An 18,899-nucleotide genomic window follows, 5' to 3' on the forward strand; every position below is an offset into this window, starting at 1 on the left:
AAACACCAGAATAATTGATAAACGCTTAATAGTTTCTGATTAATATACAAAATTCTACCGTGATAAAAAGAACTCCAGTTAGCTTGTTATATTTTTAAATAAAATATGGCAAAAACTTGTGTAAGACAGTCTCACGGGTCGTATTTTGTGAAACGGATATCTTATTTGTGTCATCCATGAAAAAATATTATTTTTTATAGTAAGAGTATTAATTTTTATTGTGAATATCGGTATGATTGACTCGTCTCACAGATAAAAACATAAATAAAAGTTTGTGAATTAATGTTATTAAAAAAAGAGAGAAGCCAAAATGAGATTAAACTGATAAGGTGTTTTACACATGAGTTGAATAGAGTTTTTGAAAGTTGTATATATGGACATGGACAATCTTTCTCTTGAACTAGTTTATGAGGTTGCGTTAGATTCAAGTGTCAATCTTAACATGGTACCCGAACACAGACCCATCGTTATCTATTTGATTGCCCATATTTGGGTCAACCGTTAATGTCTTAATGCTCCAATTGTTCATTCATATGCGTGAGATGGTGTGTTAAGATGTCTCACGTCGGTTCGATAAAGTTATTGGGAGTTGTATATATAGACTTTGACAATCATCTCCATTTAGCTAGCTTTTGAAGTTGAAGTTGTGTTAAGTCCAAAGTCAATCTTAACATGATATCAGAGCTCAGATTCCATCATTATGTGTTCGACTTGGCCATTCGTTATGCACATGGTCTGGTTATTTGTAAATTTCATGCTTCAAATATTCATTCATGGACGTGAGGAGTGTGTGTTAGTTGTCCCACATATGTTGAATAAAATCTATTGGATTTACATATACATATGCAGACAATACTCCCCTTGAGCTAGTTTTTGGGGTTGAGTTAGGTCCAAATCTCAATCTCAACTTAATATCTGTTAGATTGCTCATATCTGAGACACCCGTTGATATCTCCACACGTGTTTTAAGATAGTGGTCCACCAGTTGTTCATTAATGGGTGTGAGAGATTATGTTAAGAGTAGGTCTCTTGTGAGACGGTCTCACAAATCATTATCTGTGAGACTTTGTGAGACGGGTCAACCATACTGATATTCACAATAAAAATAATACTCTTAGCATAAAAAAATAATACTCTTAGCATAAAAAGTAATAATTTTCATGGATAACCCAAATAACCGATATTCATAATAAAAAGTAATACTTTTAGTATAAAAATTAATATTTTTTCATGGATAACTCAAATAAGAGATCCATATCACAAAATATGACACATGATACCGTCTCACCTAAATTTTTGCCTTATGTTAATATGTCCCAAATTAGTTAGACAAATATAATTTTTGAGATTTACATATATGAACTTGAACAATATTCTCTTTTGAATCAATTATTGGGATTGAGTTCCTTAACATAAAAATGACAATTTTTAAACAAGACTAACGAAAGGCGTGGAGCCCGTGCGAAGCTCACGCGTGAATACTACTCACTTACGAAACTCTCGCACGTTTTATAATTTCTCCACAAAAATATAAAAATAAATAAATTAAAAGTTGGAAAAAAGAGAGCACCCAGTCCCAAGGCGAAAGCAACGGGTAAGGTAGCAACAGCAATCCAGCCAGCCACAATGGAGGTGAAGCGTAGGAAGAAGGGCCGCCCCTCCAAAACCCCTCATCTCTCTCCCCCTCCAAAACCCATTATTAACGATTCCGCCGCCGCGCACAACCGTCGATCCACGCGCCATAACCCTAATTTGAGCAATTTCGATGAATCGGGCGAAGAAGATGAGAGGAAGGAGAAGAAGGTGAAGCTTGTCGTTCGTCTGCCTCAATCTGGTGACAATATTGGGCGGAAAAACCAACGGGATTCTACCGAGTGCGATTCCGGATCCGGCTCGGGATCGGGTCACGGTTCTGATTCGGACCCGGAATCGGAGGAGCCAGAGGGAAATGGGAAGAAACGCAGGATCAATGCCGTTGATGGTGGATCTACCGTTGCAGTTTCTGATCATGTGAGTAAATTTGGCTTTATTGGAAAAATTATGGTAGTCGAGTTTGATTTCGAATTCGGTTTTTTGAGATTTTCTAAAAACTCCTCTTGTTTTGGTGAGTACTTGAAAGCTTAGATTTTTTTGTTCTACTCCAAAAGTTCAATTTTTTCTTCATCAGTTCCTCAGCCTTTTATACTTTTTTGGAAATTATAAATTTTCTATTTTTGGGATTTGGAACGCAGAATAAAATCGTTGAGTTTTTTGAACTAGTGGATGAGATTTGAAGTGCCTTTTGGGATTTCGCGCGAAAAAAATTATTAACATTTCTTTTAAGGATTTTTTCGGGTGGTGGCTACACTGTCTTCCAAAGATCTGCAATAGAAATACTATTTATTTTGACCAGTCAAATTATCTTCGCTTTTGCTCAATATAATTTTTTTATTTGATTTACCTTTTTTTATGACATCTGGGATTTCCATGAATTATTTCAACTCTTTCTTGTTTCTATATATACATATATTAATTCTTTTGTACATGGGTTTGTTCATTTTTTTCCTTTATGTATCATAGATATTTTTTGTATTTAATCTAGTTGACCTTATTTTATGTAGACCATCCTTCAATTGAAATAATTATTATCTATTCGTACCTGATAAAAAGTTCAGATTTGTCCTTACTGTGATTGTACGTGGAGGATTTGTTTTTTCTTTTTTGCTTGCTGATGCTGCTGTTACATTAACTGCGTATTTACTGACTTTATTCATTGTGCCTCTTTTTCGCTCTCAGTGAATTTTTTAAATTTCGCTTAATTTAAGTGCATATCTGCTGTGATCAAATAACGATTGTTCCGTTAATTTTTGCAGGAAAAAAAGTTTGTGAAAGCGACTGACAATCCAAATGGTTACTTATATTGCCCTTCTTGATTTTGGAATTTAAACAATTTTTTTAAGCTCTAAATATTAGAACGGAGAATCGGGATTTTGTTTTTTGATTTGATTGTTATAATTGCATTTAATTTTTTGGGGACAGGGTGGCCGTTGGAATGTGTTTCCGCAACACCTTTGCCAGACAAAAAGTTGTTGGTCTTTATTCTTCAAAGGCTTCAAAAGTATGTTTTTCTTGTATTATTCTTCTTTAGATAATTATTATTTATATTTGTCAATATCCTACTGTTCAATTTTGGGTATTCCATTCCTCGTTCCTCAGTGTTGTCGTTATTGGATTATTGTAATGTAGGAAGGACACTCGTGGGGCATTCTCTGAGCCTGTGGATCCCGATGAGGTGATGGTATTTTCTTTGCTGGTGGGACATAATCGTATATTATGTGCAGCTAATGCCGATTTAATTTTGTTGCAGCTACCTGACTACCATGAGATAATAAAGCAGCCTATGGATTTTGGGACTGTGAACAAGAAACTTGATAGCGGAGCTTATAAAACCTTGGAGGAACTGGAGGTTGGATTTCGAGATCTAATTCTCCAAGCTGAATTATTTCAGCTTGCAATGGTTTTCTTTTTGAAAGATGATTCTTACTTTGTTTTGCTGGTTTGCAATTTTGAGAAAAGGGGGAAAGTATTGAGATTTTCCAATGATGCCTGTGCACTTAGTTTACATCTCATATTTCTCCTTCTGTTCCTCTAAGGGTATTACTATTATACCTAAACATGACCCTGAACTATTTTTACTTAAGACAATAACCTCTTCCCTATATTGCTTGATAATAGGTTGAAGAGATAGCCTAACGCAGTATTTGGCATTGAGCTTTGGGATTTTTTTGGTAATTCTGAGAAGTATTATGATTTATTTCATTTGTCGGAGTTTTTTCAAAGAAAAAAAAATCTGAAGGTAGTTCAAGTCTAACTACTATTCTTAGGTTGATTGACATCTGTTATCATGAGGTATTTAGGGGAATAAGCTGGATCACTTATATGTTCTGCTTTGGGCTTAAAGACAGAAAACGTTTGCCTGTTTGCGACCATTATTTTGTAATATGTATTATGTTTGTTTGCCTCACAAGATATAACAAAAAGAGAATTACTTGCGGTTCTCCATGGATGATATCCTGAAATTATTTGTTTATAAAGTATCACGCAGAACTAAAACAACGTAAACAATATGACTGGACCAATGCTATTATTGACTGATGAGCATTTTTTATTTCATATATTTTCTGGAATTGCGACCATTTCCTTTTGTTCTTGCCGATAAACTTGGGGAATTGTTGAAGATTTTTCCTTTAGGTTAATGTCTTTTTACCTTTGAGATATGTTCCTAGTATGCTAACAATGATGTTTTCTTTAATAGAGCAAACACTATGATAAGCATGATTTTGTGATTCCAGGAAGATGTGCTTTTGATATGTTCAAATGCCATGACGTACAACCCTCCAGACAGCATCTATCATCGGCAGGTTTGTGAATCCTCACATGCTTTGATTCACTTTGTTCGCCTCATCCAGCTCTGTATCTGAGTAATTTGTCATGCTAGGCGCGATCCATCCAAGATCTTGCTATGAGAGACTTTGAAAATCTGAGGCATGAGGGTGATGATGGTCGACCACAGCCCAAGGTTGTGCGAAGAGGTAGACCCCCAGGAAAGAACCCAAAGAAACCTGTTGAAACATCTCCAATAGATCGTGTTGGTCCTGAGATTTCTTCAGGTGCAACTCTTGCCAGTGGAGAAGGTAAAGCAACTGGATCTAATCCATACAACCTAAGAAAAGCACCTCCATCATACACTTTTCGTTCCATGGACCCTTTTGTGTCAACCCTTCGGTCAAGAAATGGTGAAAACTGCTATGAATTGTCCACTGATTGGAATGGTGAATTTCCAGGTTGGTTTGTATAAATGGGATTGATTATCAAGTACCAACACTTTTGGTGTGTTTCCTTTTGATTTTTTACCCTTCGCTTTTCCTACTTGCAGCATCCATTTTAAGGGCTGACATGAAATATGGAAAGAAACATTTCACCATGGATGAGAATAGGCGAGATACTTACGGGCAATTTCACCCCTTATCATACGGCAATGAACCACATGTTTTGTCGTCTTCTATTGGAGATGCGAAGCGGTTGGTGCCGGTATGTATATGGACAAACTTGAAATTACCACGACTGTAAATTGGTTTTGTTTTTGGCAAAGTATGATAAATTACTAGGCTTTTGTTTTTTTGAATGAGACATTTTTAACTATACATACTGTATTATGTTGCATAATGTATTAAATTAGGGGGTATTTTCTTATCTAACCTTAGTTAGCCATTATTTTGAAAAATTGATCTTCTGCAGTGTATTTCAAATACACTTGGAGAGGTTTTTTTTTTCTAAAGCTTGACCAGGTCCATTTTCCTAAATATCTCATTAATTAGTGGTATCTCATCATAGATATAGAGTTTTTTACAAGGGTGGAAGTCTTTTAAATATTTAAATTGGCCTCGTAGAGTTTTTTTTTCGTTTCTCACAAGTGGGAAGATAAGCTCTCTTGATTCTTGGAATTATTCTTTTACTGAATTTAATGTCACGAAATTTGCAACGAGTGGGACTAATTAATTTTCAGAATTTCACTTATTGTTGTCATGGTAAATTTCGCTCATTCCATCAGATAATGAGCTTGCCATCCCCGTATTCTGGTTAAACTTTTCTGTTATTAAATATTTTGCCAACTGCCAGGATATTTTCCAGTAACACCCGTTTTGAACTTACAGGTCGGTCTTCATGATCCCCTCGCTTATGCAAGAAGTCTTGCTAGGTTTGCTGTAAATCTTGGGCCTGTAGCCTGGAAAATTGCCTCGGAAAAAATCGATTCTGTGTTACCTGATGGGGTACAATATGGCCCTGGTTGGGTCGGTGAAGCACCTTCACACCCATCGCCTTTTTCATCTGAGAATTGGAGACCGTCAAATAATACTGCTGGTGGCTCAAGAAAACCTGCAGCACCACCCTCGACTTCCGACTTAAATTCTGGGTTTGCTTCTAAAGGAATCGCCGAAGCTGTTCGGAAAATGAACAGTCAGAATGAGCAATCTGTTCACGGCGATGTTTCTTCTTGGAGAATGCAATTTCCGGCTCAACAGAAACCCGATCATCATCCTCAAAGAAACGGCTTTACTGGTGTGCTTGGATACCATTTATCTGCTGCAGGGGTCTCATTCCCTCCTCAAATGGTCGAAACTGTGCCTGTAAACGAGGAGGATAAGTTACCGGAGAGTTGGGGTACCCTACCGGCTGAATATCCCAAAGAACGAGGTATAATCCCCGTATCACACGCGGAAACTGAATCATGGAATTCTGGTAAACCATCTTGGCCGGAACTGCCGATGCAACAGAGGCATAATCTTTCAGTTCCTCCGGACCTGAATTTAAGAGTTCCAGCTGTTTCTCCGAGTTCTAGCTTACAAATTGGTTCCCCAAAGCAGCAGCCAGACGACTTGGCATTACAGCTTTGAGTGCTATTGATTTTCCATTTTGAAGGAATCTTGACATTTGGAGCTGAATTTAGATTTTCTATTTGGATCTGCAGATTGATATAGTTTAGGTGACACATTGTACAGATCATGTATAAAATTTTTCTTAGTCAAAACGAAAAAATATTTAGTTTATTAAACATGGGAAACTTTGATACCGATAATAGATCGATTGATCGAACAAAACCAAGTGAAGCACCTGCTTTATCAGAGTTAAAATTTCCCATGTTTTGTGACCTACCTGTACCATGCTTTTGTGATGACAGATTATTTGTTTCCGGTCAAACTTTTTATAAATTTTCATTATATAATATGGTCAGTTTCATTAATTTTTTTGTATATGTTTTGGTTTCTAAGACCTTCTGCAATCCAAATCATCTATTTTAAATCATTTATTTTCCAAAATATTTTTTTAACACATGTCCTTTAAACGTTACCAAATCCTTCATTTTTCTAAATTTTCATTCTCAACAATATATATAAGTATATATAATTAAATAATAATTACGTAATATCATTAATCTGAAGTGAATTCGATAAGTATTTATAATAAAATGTATAATGTATTAAATAAACACGTAATTTATTATTAAATCGAACACAACTAAACTTGTAATTGACTCATTTACAAATAGTACATTTATTTTGTCATCAAATTGCAAAAAATACACAACATTAATCATATATATACATAAAAAAGCAACACAATCATAAATAACACGTATGGTTTAAAGAACATTTGATATAAATTAAAAATGAAAAAATAACACTAAATTAATTAAAGAGATAAAAAAATAAAAAAAGATCAAAACATGAATAATAATAATAAAAAATCATCATGATATTTTGGAGGATGGCATTTTCATAATTTATGACTTTATATCATCTCCAAACCCATACTTCATTGCTATAATGATCCTCCAAATATAGATGATCATTGCAGCAATCTCCAAAATGAAGATCGTATTTGGAGATGTGTTGGAGCCAAATCCGTCCACTATTTTTGAGAAATCTTCCACGATAGAAGATGATCTGAAATACCATAAAATGTTAATAATAATGGATGTATCATAATTTCAGTTGCATGCATGAAAAGTTCAATGTACATATAGAATTATTTTTTTTTTAATAAATTGTTTTAAACCATGCCCTCCATATTCTCAGATTCTAGATTAGATATGTTTCTGTGTATATTTGAAAATGTAAAAATTGATTGTCCCAATTTCCTACTTAAGAGTCAATACTAGTTTTAATTTAGGACTGCATTTTCAATCATCATCAATCAAATTGTCAAATATCTAACTAAACTGCATTTGGACCCCAAGTGTTTCTTAGTTCACACAACTTCACACTCATCTTGAAAACAACAGACTTTGATGGAGGTGTTTTCCCATCTCCGAGTTTAAATTTTTTTTATTACAGAGAAATTATATTCGATGGATCCGATTCATTATGTGTTTTGTTGTTAAAAAGTCACGAGGTGGAAAGTTAAAAAAACACACACAAGGTAGGATTTGAAAAGACCACCCTTTTCTTATTTTCATCAGACACAATCTCATATTATATGAAATTTACAGTAAAAATGTTTTCTTCGAAACTAAAAAGTAAATTTTTAGTTAACATTTCCAATTCAATCTCATAATATACTTTCAAAAAAAGGGGGAAAAACCGAATACTACCCTACCCTATCCATACATTAATGTCTAAGTTGACCAACATTGCTGAAAAATCTTGTTAGTTTGTCAATAAAATGTTTCTTTTGGGGAAAAAAACATAAAGAATAATTTCCATCTTTTAATCAATTCAAAATGTATATTTAATTAATGCATGTATCAATTCCATAATCCCCTGAATTCATAGATCAAGTCCCTGACTTCATGCACTTTCTATTACATTGTATTGTATCATTTTGCTCTTTCAACTGTATGCATGCACAGTGAACAATAAAAAAAACTTGAATTATTTTAAAAATATTTAATAAGTAGTGATTTATAAGTTAAGGGTAGAGTGAATGTGGCTGAGAGATTGTAAAATGATCCGATCGGTGTTAGGATGGATTATGATGAATGACTTGGTCTTTGTATTATGGAGAGATTATTTTATTATCTACTACTCTCTTCTATCAATTATTACAAATAAAATATCTTATTTTCTTTACAAAACTTTTTTCCTCCAGCATACCTCCAATCTATGCATTGATTAAATTATTGGCATCGTAAATGAGCACCATCTTCATTAAATCCTGACAGATTGTCACATCAATGGTGCATATAAATAGTTTAAATCTAATAATGTTGAGGAAAAATCCATTCTCAGGCCTCACCAAAGCGTTTAAATGCTAGCTGTGCGTGAGAGCGACCCCCAACAATCACTTTGAATTTTCCACTAATGAATCGAAATATTTTGCTTGTGTTTTGATTGGGAATAGTCTCTGCCAATCAGTAGAATCCAAGTGTCACCTGAATAAGACGGCATCTGCCGCGCTGGAGGTTTGGTAAGAGCACCGCATTATAATACAACCACCTCCTCAAAAATCGTAGCATTCACATGCCACGTATACATTATATTATCGTAGCATTCACATGTCACAGGAAAGCCGAAAGCCCACCTGCAGATGCTGATGTGTATGACCTGCCGACTGTTCCTTCAGGACCGTATCTCGTTTCTTGACTCCGAGAAAATAAAGAAAAAAGAAGGCATTATTACCGTTAAGGTGAGCGCAAAAAGAGGGGGTGAGATGGGTGGATGTAATGGAATTCTGAGCTAAATATAGGAAAAAGGTCTTGTTTTCGGTTTTTTTAAGAAGACCCATGAACTGAAAAATCATGGGTTTTCCGTAACATTTTGTTAATGTCGCAGTTTGGAGTATTTTTTACCTCAAATTTGCGATCTTTTGAAGACTTTTCTTGTATAAGGTGGGTTTTGTTTTGGAATGTTAACTGTCATTTGGTTTTAAATTTGAGGGGAGTAATCTGTGTTATAGGAATCGTTCATCTGGATTTGCGTTTCTTGAATTGTATGCAAGGGGTGGGGAGCATTTTATGATTCTCTCTCCTGAATAAAATTTTATATTTGTTTTCCTGTTTTATCTTTATTTTTTCATTGCGATGATGGCTTGTTGATTTTGTCGATCAATATGGACTGTGGAGTTTGATTTGGGATAATGGAGGTGAAACGTGTATCTGTTGACTTTATATTCTTCATTTAGTTTGAAAGACTCAAACTTGGCGAGGGGAGATAAATTTTAAGGAGAAGGAGAGATTGGTGGGGAAAGAGATGAGCTGCTTTTCTTGCACGAGCCTTCGAAGAAAGGATGTGAGGTATTATGATGCAGATATGACTCCAAGATCCAATGATGATTCTGGTAATTAATTTTGTTTATTTGTTTTCCCAAACTATTTTTTTTCCTGATATTCAATGCTTCTATTGCTTTCATGCAATGAGTTTTTCGTCTCTAATGAACGCTTGGGAAAACAGTTTATGGGAAGGAAAAGGAAAATGTGTATGATACATGTATGATAGTTACAGCATTTAAAATTTGAATTTGGCATCTTGATAGGAAAGAAATACAGATTGCGTAATTTTTTGAAAATACAAGTGTAGTCCCACATATTCATTGGATAAATCCCGAGACCCCCTTCTCTGCGTCTTTGAACAAAAATCTGATTCGCCTTCGGTGACGCTGTCATTTATAATGATCTTCTTCGTGTCTTTTTTCTTTCGTTTTTTGGTTTTCTCTTTCTTTAGAGAAAGGGAAGAAGGGAAACTCTGTGATTACGCCTAAAGGCAAGGAGAGCAATGAGCCACCAGACAGTGTGGCGAGAAGCTTTGCGTTTAAGGAACTTGCGGTGGCGACTCAAAATTTCAGGGAAGCGAACTTGATTGGTGAAGGTGGTTTTGGAAGCGTATATAAAGGCTGCCTAGAATCTAGCACGGCAAGCTCTTGTTTTCTTCTGATCCTGAATGTGTATGACATATAATGATAAATCAATCCTCGGGAGTTGTTGGAAGGAGTTTTTCCTTTTACCTTGCGGCACTTGAATTACACTGAAACTGTACTCATTATCTTTGAATTTATGGTCAGATTGTTGCAGTGAAGCAACTTAACCTCGATGGCCTTCAAGGGAATCAAGAATTCATCGTGGAGGTTCTTATGTTAAGTTTGCTGCACCATTCGAACCTCGTGAATTTGATTGGGTATTGTGCCGATGGCGATCAGAGGCTCCTGGTTTATGAATACATGCCAATGGGTAGCCTGGAAAATCATCTATTTGGTAATCTATGATATACTTTTCATTTAAATTTTCTCCAGAATCATTTAAGTTCTGGTTCTTGGCTCTGGTTCTCTGTTTTTTGGGATGATAAACCTGTTTCATGTCTATCGAGACAAAGAAATATTTAAGTTATAGCTTGGTTATGAATGTGCGGTTGAAGTTAATTAACATGGCTTTAGACTATTCTCAGGGCTGTCCTCCTGTCCTGTCTTGCTTATCCATAGATATGTTAGTAATGTATATTTCCATTTCGTTATCAGATCTCGAGCCTGGCCAAGAGCCTCTGAGTTGGAGCAAACGTTTGAGGATTGCTGTTGGTGCAGCTCGAGGCCTTGAATATCTTCATTGCAAAGCAAATCCACCCGTAATCTACCGTGACCTTAAATCTTCGAACATACTTTTGGACAATGACTTTAACGTTAAACTGTCTGATTTTGGACTTGCGAAACTTGGTCCTGTTGGCGACAACACTCATGTTTCAACTCGAGTAATGGGAACCTATGGATATTGTGCCCCCGAGTACGCAATGAGTGGCAAATTGACTCTAAAATCTGATATCTACAGCTTTGGTGTTGTTCTGTTGGAGCTTATAACTGGACGCAAGGCTATTGACTGCAGCAGGAAGCCAGGAGAGCAAAATCTGGTTGTGTGGGTGAGTTTGCATTTTACTGTGTATAATATAATGGGCACAAAATTTCTGCCTATTCTGGCATAATTCTATCTCAACTCTTATAGACATATTACCACTCACTCCTATGATCTGTACAGTCACGACAATATCTGAAGGACCGGAGGAAGTTTGTCGAGATGGTGGACCCTCTACTCGAAGGAAGATTCTCTGTCCGGAGCCTGCACCATGCTGTTGCAATTACTTCAATGTGTCTCCAGGAACAAGCAAGTTTCCGCCCCCTTATCAGCGACATTGTCATGGCACTGGAGTACTTGGCTTCCCGCGCAGGAAGATTTCACAATAGGACATCATCATCCCCAACTCATCTGGATGTTAATCCCCATTCAAGAAGATAAAATCACGATAGTGTATCCTCATTCAGAACAGAATCAACCACTCCCTTCCATAGATAGAGAAGCATGAGGTAATCTTTCATTTTCCTGAACGACGGGGTATAGGATGAAAGGAGTTGTGTAGGCTCTGTGTATGAATCTGGTGAGTGATTACATATTTGAACTTGTTTCCAAATGCAGATATGGAGGGAGTTATATCACAGAGTTGCTGCTTTTCTTCTTCTTCTTCAGTTCTTGATTCCCTTTTTATCAATTTTTTTTTTCCAAATGCTTCTAGTATATATAAGCTTGTGATTTTGTTGAATTTTTTCATTTTCTTGGTGGAAATTTGTCTTCTACTTCTAGGTGCAGAAGAATTTGTTTGAGCTGTATTTGTTGGTTACTGGGGCTGTTTTGTGTATGTGTTTGTATTTGTGGTATGTCAGAATAAGCCCCCCATAAATCTGTGATATACGGTCCTTGGCAGGAAAAAAATGACTAGGAGGTTAACTTGTGAAGATCTCTTGCTTTTCCAAGGCGGGTAAGGATTGTCTAGGATAAATTACATAAGAGTATCTTACTTTTCACACGATTAGCGGGTCAACAAGCAATCGATATTTCACGAGAATTACAAATATTAAGATAATGCAAAATGTTATTTTTAGACATGTTTTGATGCATAAGATTATTTTTACAATATTTTTTAACATCAGAACAAGTTCTAGTTGAGGAAATTTTGATACATAATATTTTTATATTAACAAAAATAAATTTTTCTTTAATTTATTAGAGTACAAAGGCAAAAATTTGTGTGAGACGGTCTCACGGGTCATATTTTGTGAGACGAGTCTCTAATTTGGGTCATCAATGAAAAAATATTACTTTTTATGCTAAGAGTATTACTTTTTATTATGAATATCGGTAAGGTTGACCCGTCTCACATATAAAAATTCGTGAGACCGTCTCACAAGAGATCTACATGAGTACAAATTAATGAAAATAATTGTAATGGATAAATTTATTCTTTGTATAATCATATTATAATATTTAACAGGAAAGGGAACGTGAGATTGCTCCCATCCACCAAATTTCCGTGTGTAATCAGCAATAACGACAACATTTAATATGTATTTCTCATAAATGGAGGAAGCTCGGAAGCGGGAATCCACTTTAAGGCGAAATTATATATATATAAAAAATTTGTTTTAATAAATATCACATTTAATTTGATTTTCTTTTTTTTTTTATATTATATTTTATGCAGTAGCTAATTTTTTTTATTTTTTAACATTTTTTAAAAATAAAGGATGATTTTTTTTAAAAAAAACTTTTTAAAAATAGTAGACAACTTGTGATACGGTCTCATATGTGAAACGAGTCGACTTCATCTAAATATACAAGAAAGAATAATATTTTTGGCAAAAAAATTTTTTTTTTATGAATTAAGTCGGATCATAAATCCATCTAATAAAATTAACTTGACAAAAAATTGTGTAACACGTGTCGTATTTTGTGAGACATATATATCTTATTTGAGTTATCCACGTATGCTAAGAGTATTATTTTTTATTGTGAATATCGATAAAATTGATATGTCACACAGATAAAGATTCGTAAAACTATGTTACAACATACGTACTCAACTAACTTATGAGACGATTTTTAAAGATTTCTAAATGACACCCATGTTAATGAGCTAATCCTAATGGCCCCATCAATATGTTATTATTTTACAATTCCAAAGAAAAAGAAAAATATTATTTTTTGCCAACTAAGACTTTTCATTCCATTATCATTCTGCTCAACATCAGATCAAACGCCAACATACAAATTTCATTCACACAATGTATGCAAATCAGTGAGTTTTCAAAAAGTTGCTTTCTTTCCCAAGCTTATAAACGGTACGCTTTTCTTCTCTTGGGGTATTCGTTCAGATTTAACCTTCACGATGTTTTTTTATAAATATAATAAACGAAATTGTGTGAACCTGATTTTTGGTTCAATCGTGATTGGATCTCTAATTTGGTAAGTACTTAATTATTTTTTTACTGAATTGAATGCGATCTGGGGAAGATTAAAGTGGGGTTTTGAGGATTTTAGATTGGATTTTGACAGCATTTTAACTGAGTTTGGAATCTCGTTATTTTCTTCATGTAGTTGTCTCGCTTAATTTTAGGTTAATTATGGAATCAATCAGTGTTTCTTCTGTCGGTTTATTAATTAATTGATGTGATTTATGTGGTTATTCTTACTGTTTTATTGATGTCGAAAACTAGGTCCAATTAGATTTCTTTTAAAACAAAGAACTATAGATTTGTTTGATAACCGAAGATTGGGTTGTTATCAAATGATGTTTACTTTTCCCTTACTCTTTATTAATGTCTATTTCATCATAAACTGTTTTAATTCATGAGGGATTTTTCTTATGAATATTTTCTTTTAGATTAAGTTGATGAAGAATCTAATAGCTGGCTTTTTGTTGATTCTAATGGTTTCTTTGTGCTGGAATTTTGTAGGAGAATCTTAGATTGTACGCAGATGTATTGTAATATGTAGCTTTATGGCCCTGGGCAGGGTAATCTTATATTAATAATTGCATATACGAAAGGGAAATTTATCAGATGGCACCCGCAAGCAAAGCTGATAAGAAGGCTTCCGTTGATGTGGCTGCATGGATGTTTAATGTAGTCACTTCAGTAGGTATTATCATGGTCAACAAGGCGTTAATGGCTACTTATGGCTTCAGCTTTGGTAATTTTCTTAGTTTGACTCAGAGAGAATCTCTGCTTGCTGTTGATGATAAATTGGATAGCTGATTAATTTATATATGACCAGAGTTGCACTTTTACATGGTATAGTTTGAAATCCCTTGATAATTTTTTTTATTAATTTGAGTGGGATTTTTAGATTAGACTTAGATTTTACCGTGTTCACCCAGCAAGAATGATTGTTAAATGGTATACTGGATACTTATGATTTCTTTTTCGTGGCAATGTTCCATAATGGATTTGATGGATGGAATTGTGTCCATTGTTTCCCCTTATATTTTCCATTTTTGTGGAATTTAAATTATTTTCTAACTTGAATGCTGGAATTATGGTCCATGATGATGACCTGATCTCTAAATAGTAGAACTACTAGCCTGGGAAAAAACCTCCTAGGAATTTTTTGATTTGTTTATTTTGTCAAGACATCTTTTGTGAACTAATCTCTTGGTGAGAATTTTAAAGCAATTTAAGCTGAAGGTTCAACTTCTTGGTTTGAATGTTTCAATGGAGACACATACTTAGACTGATCTTCGGCTAGAATTATGCTCACACATTTCTTTGAAAGATCATCTGGCTTGATGAAATGCTAGCTAAAAATGCTACTCGATTGTGCTAGGATTAGATTGAACTTGGTTATAGAGAAATTCAGAGCAAATAAAAAACATAATCAATATCATAAACAATTGATTATAATTATTGGTGCCAGAGAATTGCTGAAGGATCGAGGAAATCATATAATGATACTAACAAATTAAATTTGAAGTGAGAATAGTTTGATCCTGATAAAATAAAAGACAACTTATACTCTGTTATGTCAAAAATCTGTGCTCGAAATAAGAAATGTAATGACAAATTTATTATATGTTTTGGTAGACTACTAGTCTATTAGAGGTCATGTTAAATGTTTTTTATTTTCTATTGTTTTACTTTGGAACATTTCTTGTAATATGAGTTTAACCATTTGATTAACATCAATGCAGCTACAACTTTAACCGGCTTACATTTTGCTACAACAACTTTCATGACGTTGGTTCTTAGATGGCTGGGTTACATCCAAGCTTCTCATCTACCATATCCAGAGCTCCTGAAATTCATTCTGTTTGCAAATTTCTCTATTGTCGGGATGAATGTTAGTTTAATGTGGAATTCTGTGGGTTTCTACCAGGTAATTTTAGATGCACTTTCCTTTTTTCAAATGAACGAATAAAGAAAGTGGAGACAATTTTGTCCACGTCTTCACTTTTTTTCTCTGTAATGCCAATGGTAATAATTTATCTTGTGTCAATGCCAGATTGCAAAACTGAGTATGATCCCTGTTTCATGTTTACTGGAAGTTGTATTCGACAAGATACGATATTCGAGAGACACAAAACTTAGCATCACGATTGTTCTTCTTGGTGTTGCTGTCTGCACAGTCACAGATGTGAGTGTTAATACCAAAGGGTTTGTTGCCGCATTTATTGCAGTCTGGAGTACATCACTGCAACAATATGTAAGTTCTCCAGTGTGAAATTTCCGTTCAATTGTAGAAGAGATTAGTTAATCATCTCGACATGGGCATGAAATTGGTTAAACTAAAAATGTGTGATTGATGACAAATACCACGTGGCAGTGTAGAATTTCTGGGTTCTAAAACTTATTTATGACCCTCCAGTTTTTATACCAAAGCGTTTGTTTCTGATTGTATCTTTTCTTATTTTAGTGGCATGTGTACTTTCATCTGATGTTTTTCATGGCAACAACATGATTATCGATAAATTTTTTCAGTATGTTCACTTCCTTCAAAGAAGTATTCCCTCAGTTCTTTCAATCTGCTGGGGCACACAGCTCCAGCACAGGCTGCGACTCTACTGCTGTTCGGCCCCTTTTTGGATTATTGGTTGACAAACAAAAGAATTGATGCCTTCAACTTTACTTTACCGTCTTCGGTAAGTTCTCCAGAAGTTATTCTCGTTAATTTTTTTCCTTTATATTTTATCGCGTGGTGAAGTTTTGGCTTTATAGCAACAGAATTTATTTTCATTAGTGCTAATTGCTCAGTGCTGTAGAATTTTCTTACATATCATTAAAAGAGGTCGTCCTTGGCTTCACTTAAAAGTTGTCAAATGTTCTGGAACTGGGCCACTCGTGATCCCCTCGTTCTTTATTATGCAGGCATTTCTAATTGCATCGTGTACCATTGCGGTTGGAACAAATCTCAGTCAATTCATCTGCATTGGCAGATTCACAGCTGTTTCCTTCCAAGTCCTTGGCCATATGAAAACCATTCTTGTTTTGATCCTAGGATTCTTATTTTTTGGAAAAGAGGGTCTTAATTTACATGTTGTTTTTGGCATGATCATTGCGGTTGTTGGAATGATCTGGTATGGCAATGCCTCATCTAAACCTGGGGGTAAAGAACGACGCAGCATTTCAATTTCAAGAAGCAGTCAGCAAAAACAGGGAGGTCTATTAGAGTCATCTGAACAAGATGACAAGGTATAAGCATTTCTTCTGCAGTTGATGCATCACACACAAAGGACATAGATAGTTGCTACATCTTCGATTCTTTTCGATTTCAGAAATGAGATTATATGTTAACAGAGCATCGGTGCTCGGAAAGGATTTGATCACTGCTTTGCATTAGCTCCTTGATAGTAATTTATAGTGAAAATTCTTTGATTATGTATGGGATTATGTATCTTTAATATATTTTTCTATTACAATCTTGTTTTATATGCAGTTGAATATTAATGAATAATAGTGTTGATGCACGATCAGTTCTGAAACTTCTAGACATTTGAGTATGGATACCCAATTTTACTGTTACTTTACCGGACGGAATTCTAACGAATTTGAATCGAGTCTGCAGTTGTCAACCTAGCTGTGGAGTTCGATTTTCTATTCCCCCAGGAACTGAGGATTAATAAATTTTCCTATATATTCTACTAATCGAACTGGACTCGATTATACTTCTATCGCCCCAGATTGCTTCCTCTGTGCCAGATCCAATGGTGAAACACCGATGCCAATAAAATACAACACATCACATGCATAGTAAGATATCAGTCTCAAAATATTATAAATTAATTTCTTATTCAAGGTTATTCATAGACTTGGAAACAATTTTGATTATCATAGTCACCGACGATGTCTTTGAAGATTCTCATCATACGTGATATGGAGAAGAAGAATGCCAAAATTAGTTTAACCAAGCAAAATCAAAATATGATCTAGGAATATTACATGATCTAGGAAAGACAGATTCAAAACTCCACTTAAAACTACTGAACCTGCACCCACGAACTTCCGGTTAAGTCGAAGACATGACATTTGTTTACTCCGTTTAGAATTGATATCTAACCGTTCCATGCATTTTCAAATCCCAAATTGATTTCTTCCAGCCTTTTGTACACCTCCAGCATTGTTGGCCTTTGCTCTGCTTCTGGGTTCACGCAATCTTTTGCCACTCCATAAAATTGCAAAATCATTTAATCAAATCCTCGCCCGAGCAAACCATTAGGAATCTCTTTCTCGTCCAAATCTGCATTGTGCCATTCCTTCCCGTCATGAACTCTAGTACTAGAAGTCCAAAGCAATACACATCCTTCGCATTATAACAGTCGAGCAGTAACAAGGACCCGAAACTCGATATCAAACTGCTGCTCGAACCAACACCTGCTTGGTTCATGAACTTTGCTTCCCAGAAATTGGAAATCCTAGGCTCGAAGTTATGGTCTAGCAAGATTCAATGCGAGTTTATGTTGCAATGGTGGATTCTAACTCGACGACTATGATGAAGTCATGTTAGGCCATTAGCTACACCGATCAAAATCCTCATTCTCAATGGCCAATCAATGATCCTTCGCCTACTTCTGCTATGATGTAGGCAATTGTAGAGAGTTCTGTTTTGCATATACATGTAAACCAAAAATCTTTCTTCTTTTTCAATGCAGAAGCCTATCAGGGGTAACAAATTGGGACGCAGTTGTGTGCCAAGAGACAATACATCGGAGACAAATTTGTTGTCTTTCTTGAAGCATAAAACTTTTTGATGGCAAGGGAACATCCATTTGAAGTAATTGCTCTGTACGTTATTCCTTTCTTGCCAAAACCAACAACACTTTCATCGTAAAAGTTTGAAGTTAAGTTGGCCAGTTCTTGAAAGCTAATTCTTGTAACGTACTTCTCTAGCTTTAATATCTGCTCTGTAAAAGGAAAACATTAGGCAAGGTCAAAATTACACGACACGAAATATAGAACCGATCACAAAATACTAGTACCTTTACACGTTTACTTACCATGTTCGGTTCTATTGCTTTAGATCCCCAATAGCGTCCTTCTTTGTTCCCTTGCTCCTTCTTCAAATGCTAATCACCATAGGCATCTTAGGAATGCCAAAGAATGAACAAAATGCTGTAACC

General features: G+C 35.1%; 3 protein-coding genes across 6 annotated transcripts; all 3 read left to right on the forward strand.

Moving 5' to 3' along the window:
* Nucleotides 1-1,536: 1,536 nt before the first annotated feature.
* On the forward strand, nucleotides 1,537-6,680 carry LOC142552802 (uncharacterized). The gene is made up of 9 exons (XM_075662634.1): nucleotides 1,537-2,010; nucleotides 2,853-2,889; nucleotides 3,019-3,097; nucleotides 3,226-3,271; nucleotides 3,347-3,445; nucleotides 4,332-4,400; nucleotides 4,478-4,823; nucleotides 4,916-5,070; nucleotides 5,694-6,680. Exons 1-9 carry the CDS (start codon nucleotides 1,627-1,629, stop codon nucleotides 6,432-6,434), a joined length of 1,956 nt encoding a protein of 651 aa, XP_075518749.1. The 5' UTR covers nucleotides 1,537-1,626; the 3' UTR covers nucleotides 6,435-6,680.
* A 2,367-nt stretch (nucleotides 6,681-9,047) lies between these two features.
* Nucleotides 9,048-11,760, forward strand: LOC142552804 (putative serine/threonine-protein kinase PBL21). 4 transcript variants are annotated; one of them, XM_075662640.1, is made up of 6 exons: nucleotides 9,048-9,165; nucleotides 9,661-9,816; nucleotides 10,200-10,387; nucleotides 10,537-10,726; nucleotides 10,987-11,378; nucleotides 11,495-11,760. In XM_075662640.1, the coding sequence occupies exons 2-6, from the start codon at nucleotides 9,729-9,731 to the stop codon at nucleotides 11,750-11,752; spliced, it is 1,116 nt and encodes a 371-aa protein (XP_075518755.1). In that variant the 5' UTR covers nucleotides 9,048-9,165; nucleotides 9,661-9,728; the 3' UTR covers nucleotides 11,753-11,760. The 4 variants fall into 4 exon arrangements, with proteins under 4 accessions (XP_075518755.1, XP_075518757.1, XP_075518754.1 ...); XM_075662639.1 differs by lacking the exon at nucleotides 9,048-9,165 and adding an exon at nucleotides 9,172-9,367; XM_075662642.1 differs by lacking the exon at nucleotides 10,200-10,387.
* Nucleotides 11,761-13,461: 1,701 nt separating this feature from the next.
* Nucleotides 13,462-17,213, forward strand: LOC142552805 (UDP-rhamnose/UDP-galactose transporter 6-like). Its single transcript, XM_075662645.1, is given in 7 exon segments — nucleotides 13,462-13,628; nucleotides 14,233-14,479; nucleotides 15,477-15,661; nucleotides 15,788-15,988; nucleotides 16,264-16,279; nucleotides 16,282-16,424; nucleotides 16,651-17,213. Coding segments are annotated over 6 exon segments (1,005 nt in total). The 5' UTR covers nucleotides 13,462-13,628; nucleotides 14,233-14,349; the 3' UTR covers nucleotides 16,981-17,213.
* Nucleotides 17,214-18,899: the final 1,686 nt, after the last annotated feature.

The sequence above is a fragment of the Primulina tabacum genome, chromosome 8 (assembly GCF_025594145.1).
Source record: "Primulina tabacum isolate GXHZ01 chromosome 8, ASM2559414v2, whole genome shotgun sequence".
Lineage (NCBI taxonomy): Eukaryota > Viridiplantae > Streptophyta > Magnoliopsida > Lamiales > Gesneriaceae > Primulina > Primulina tabacum.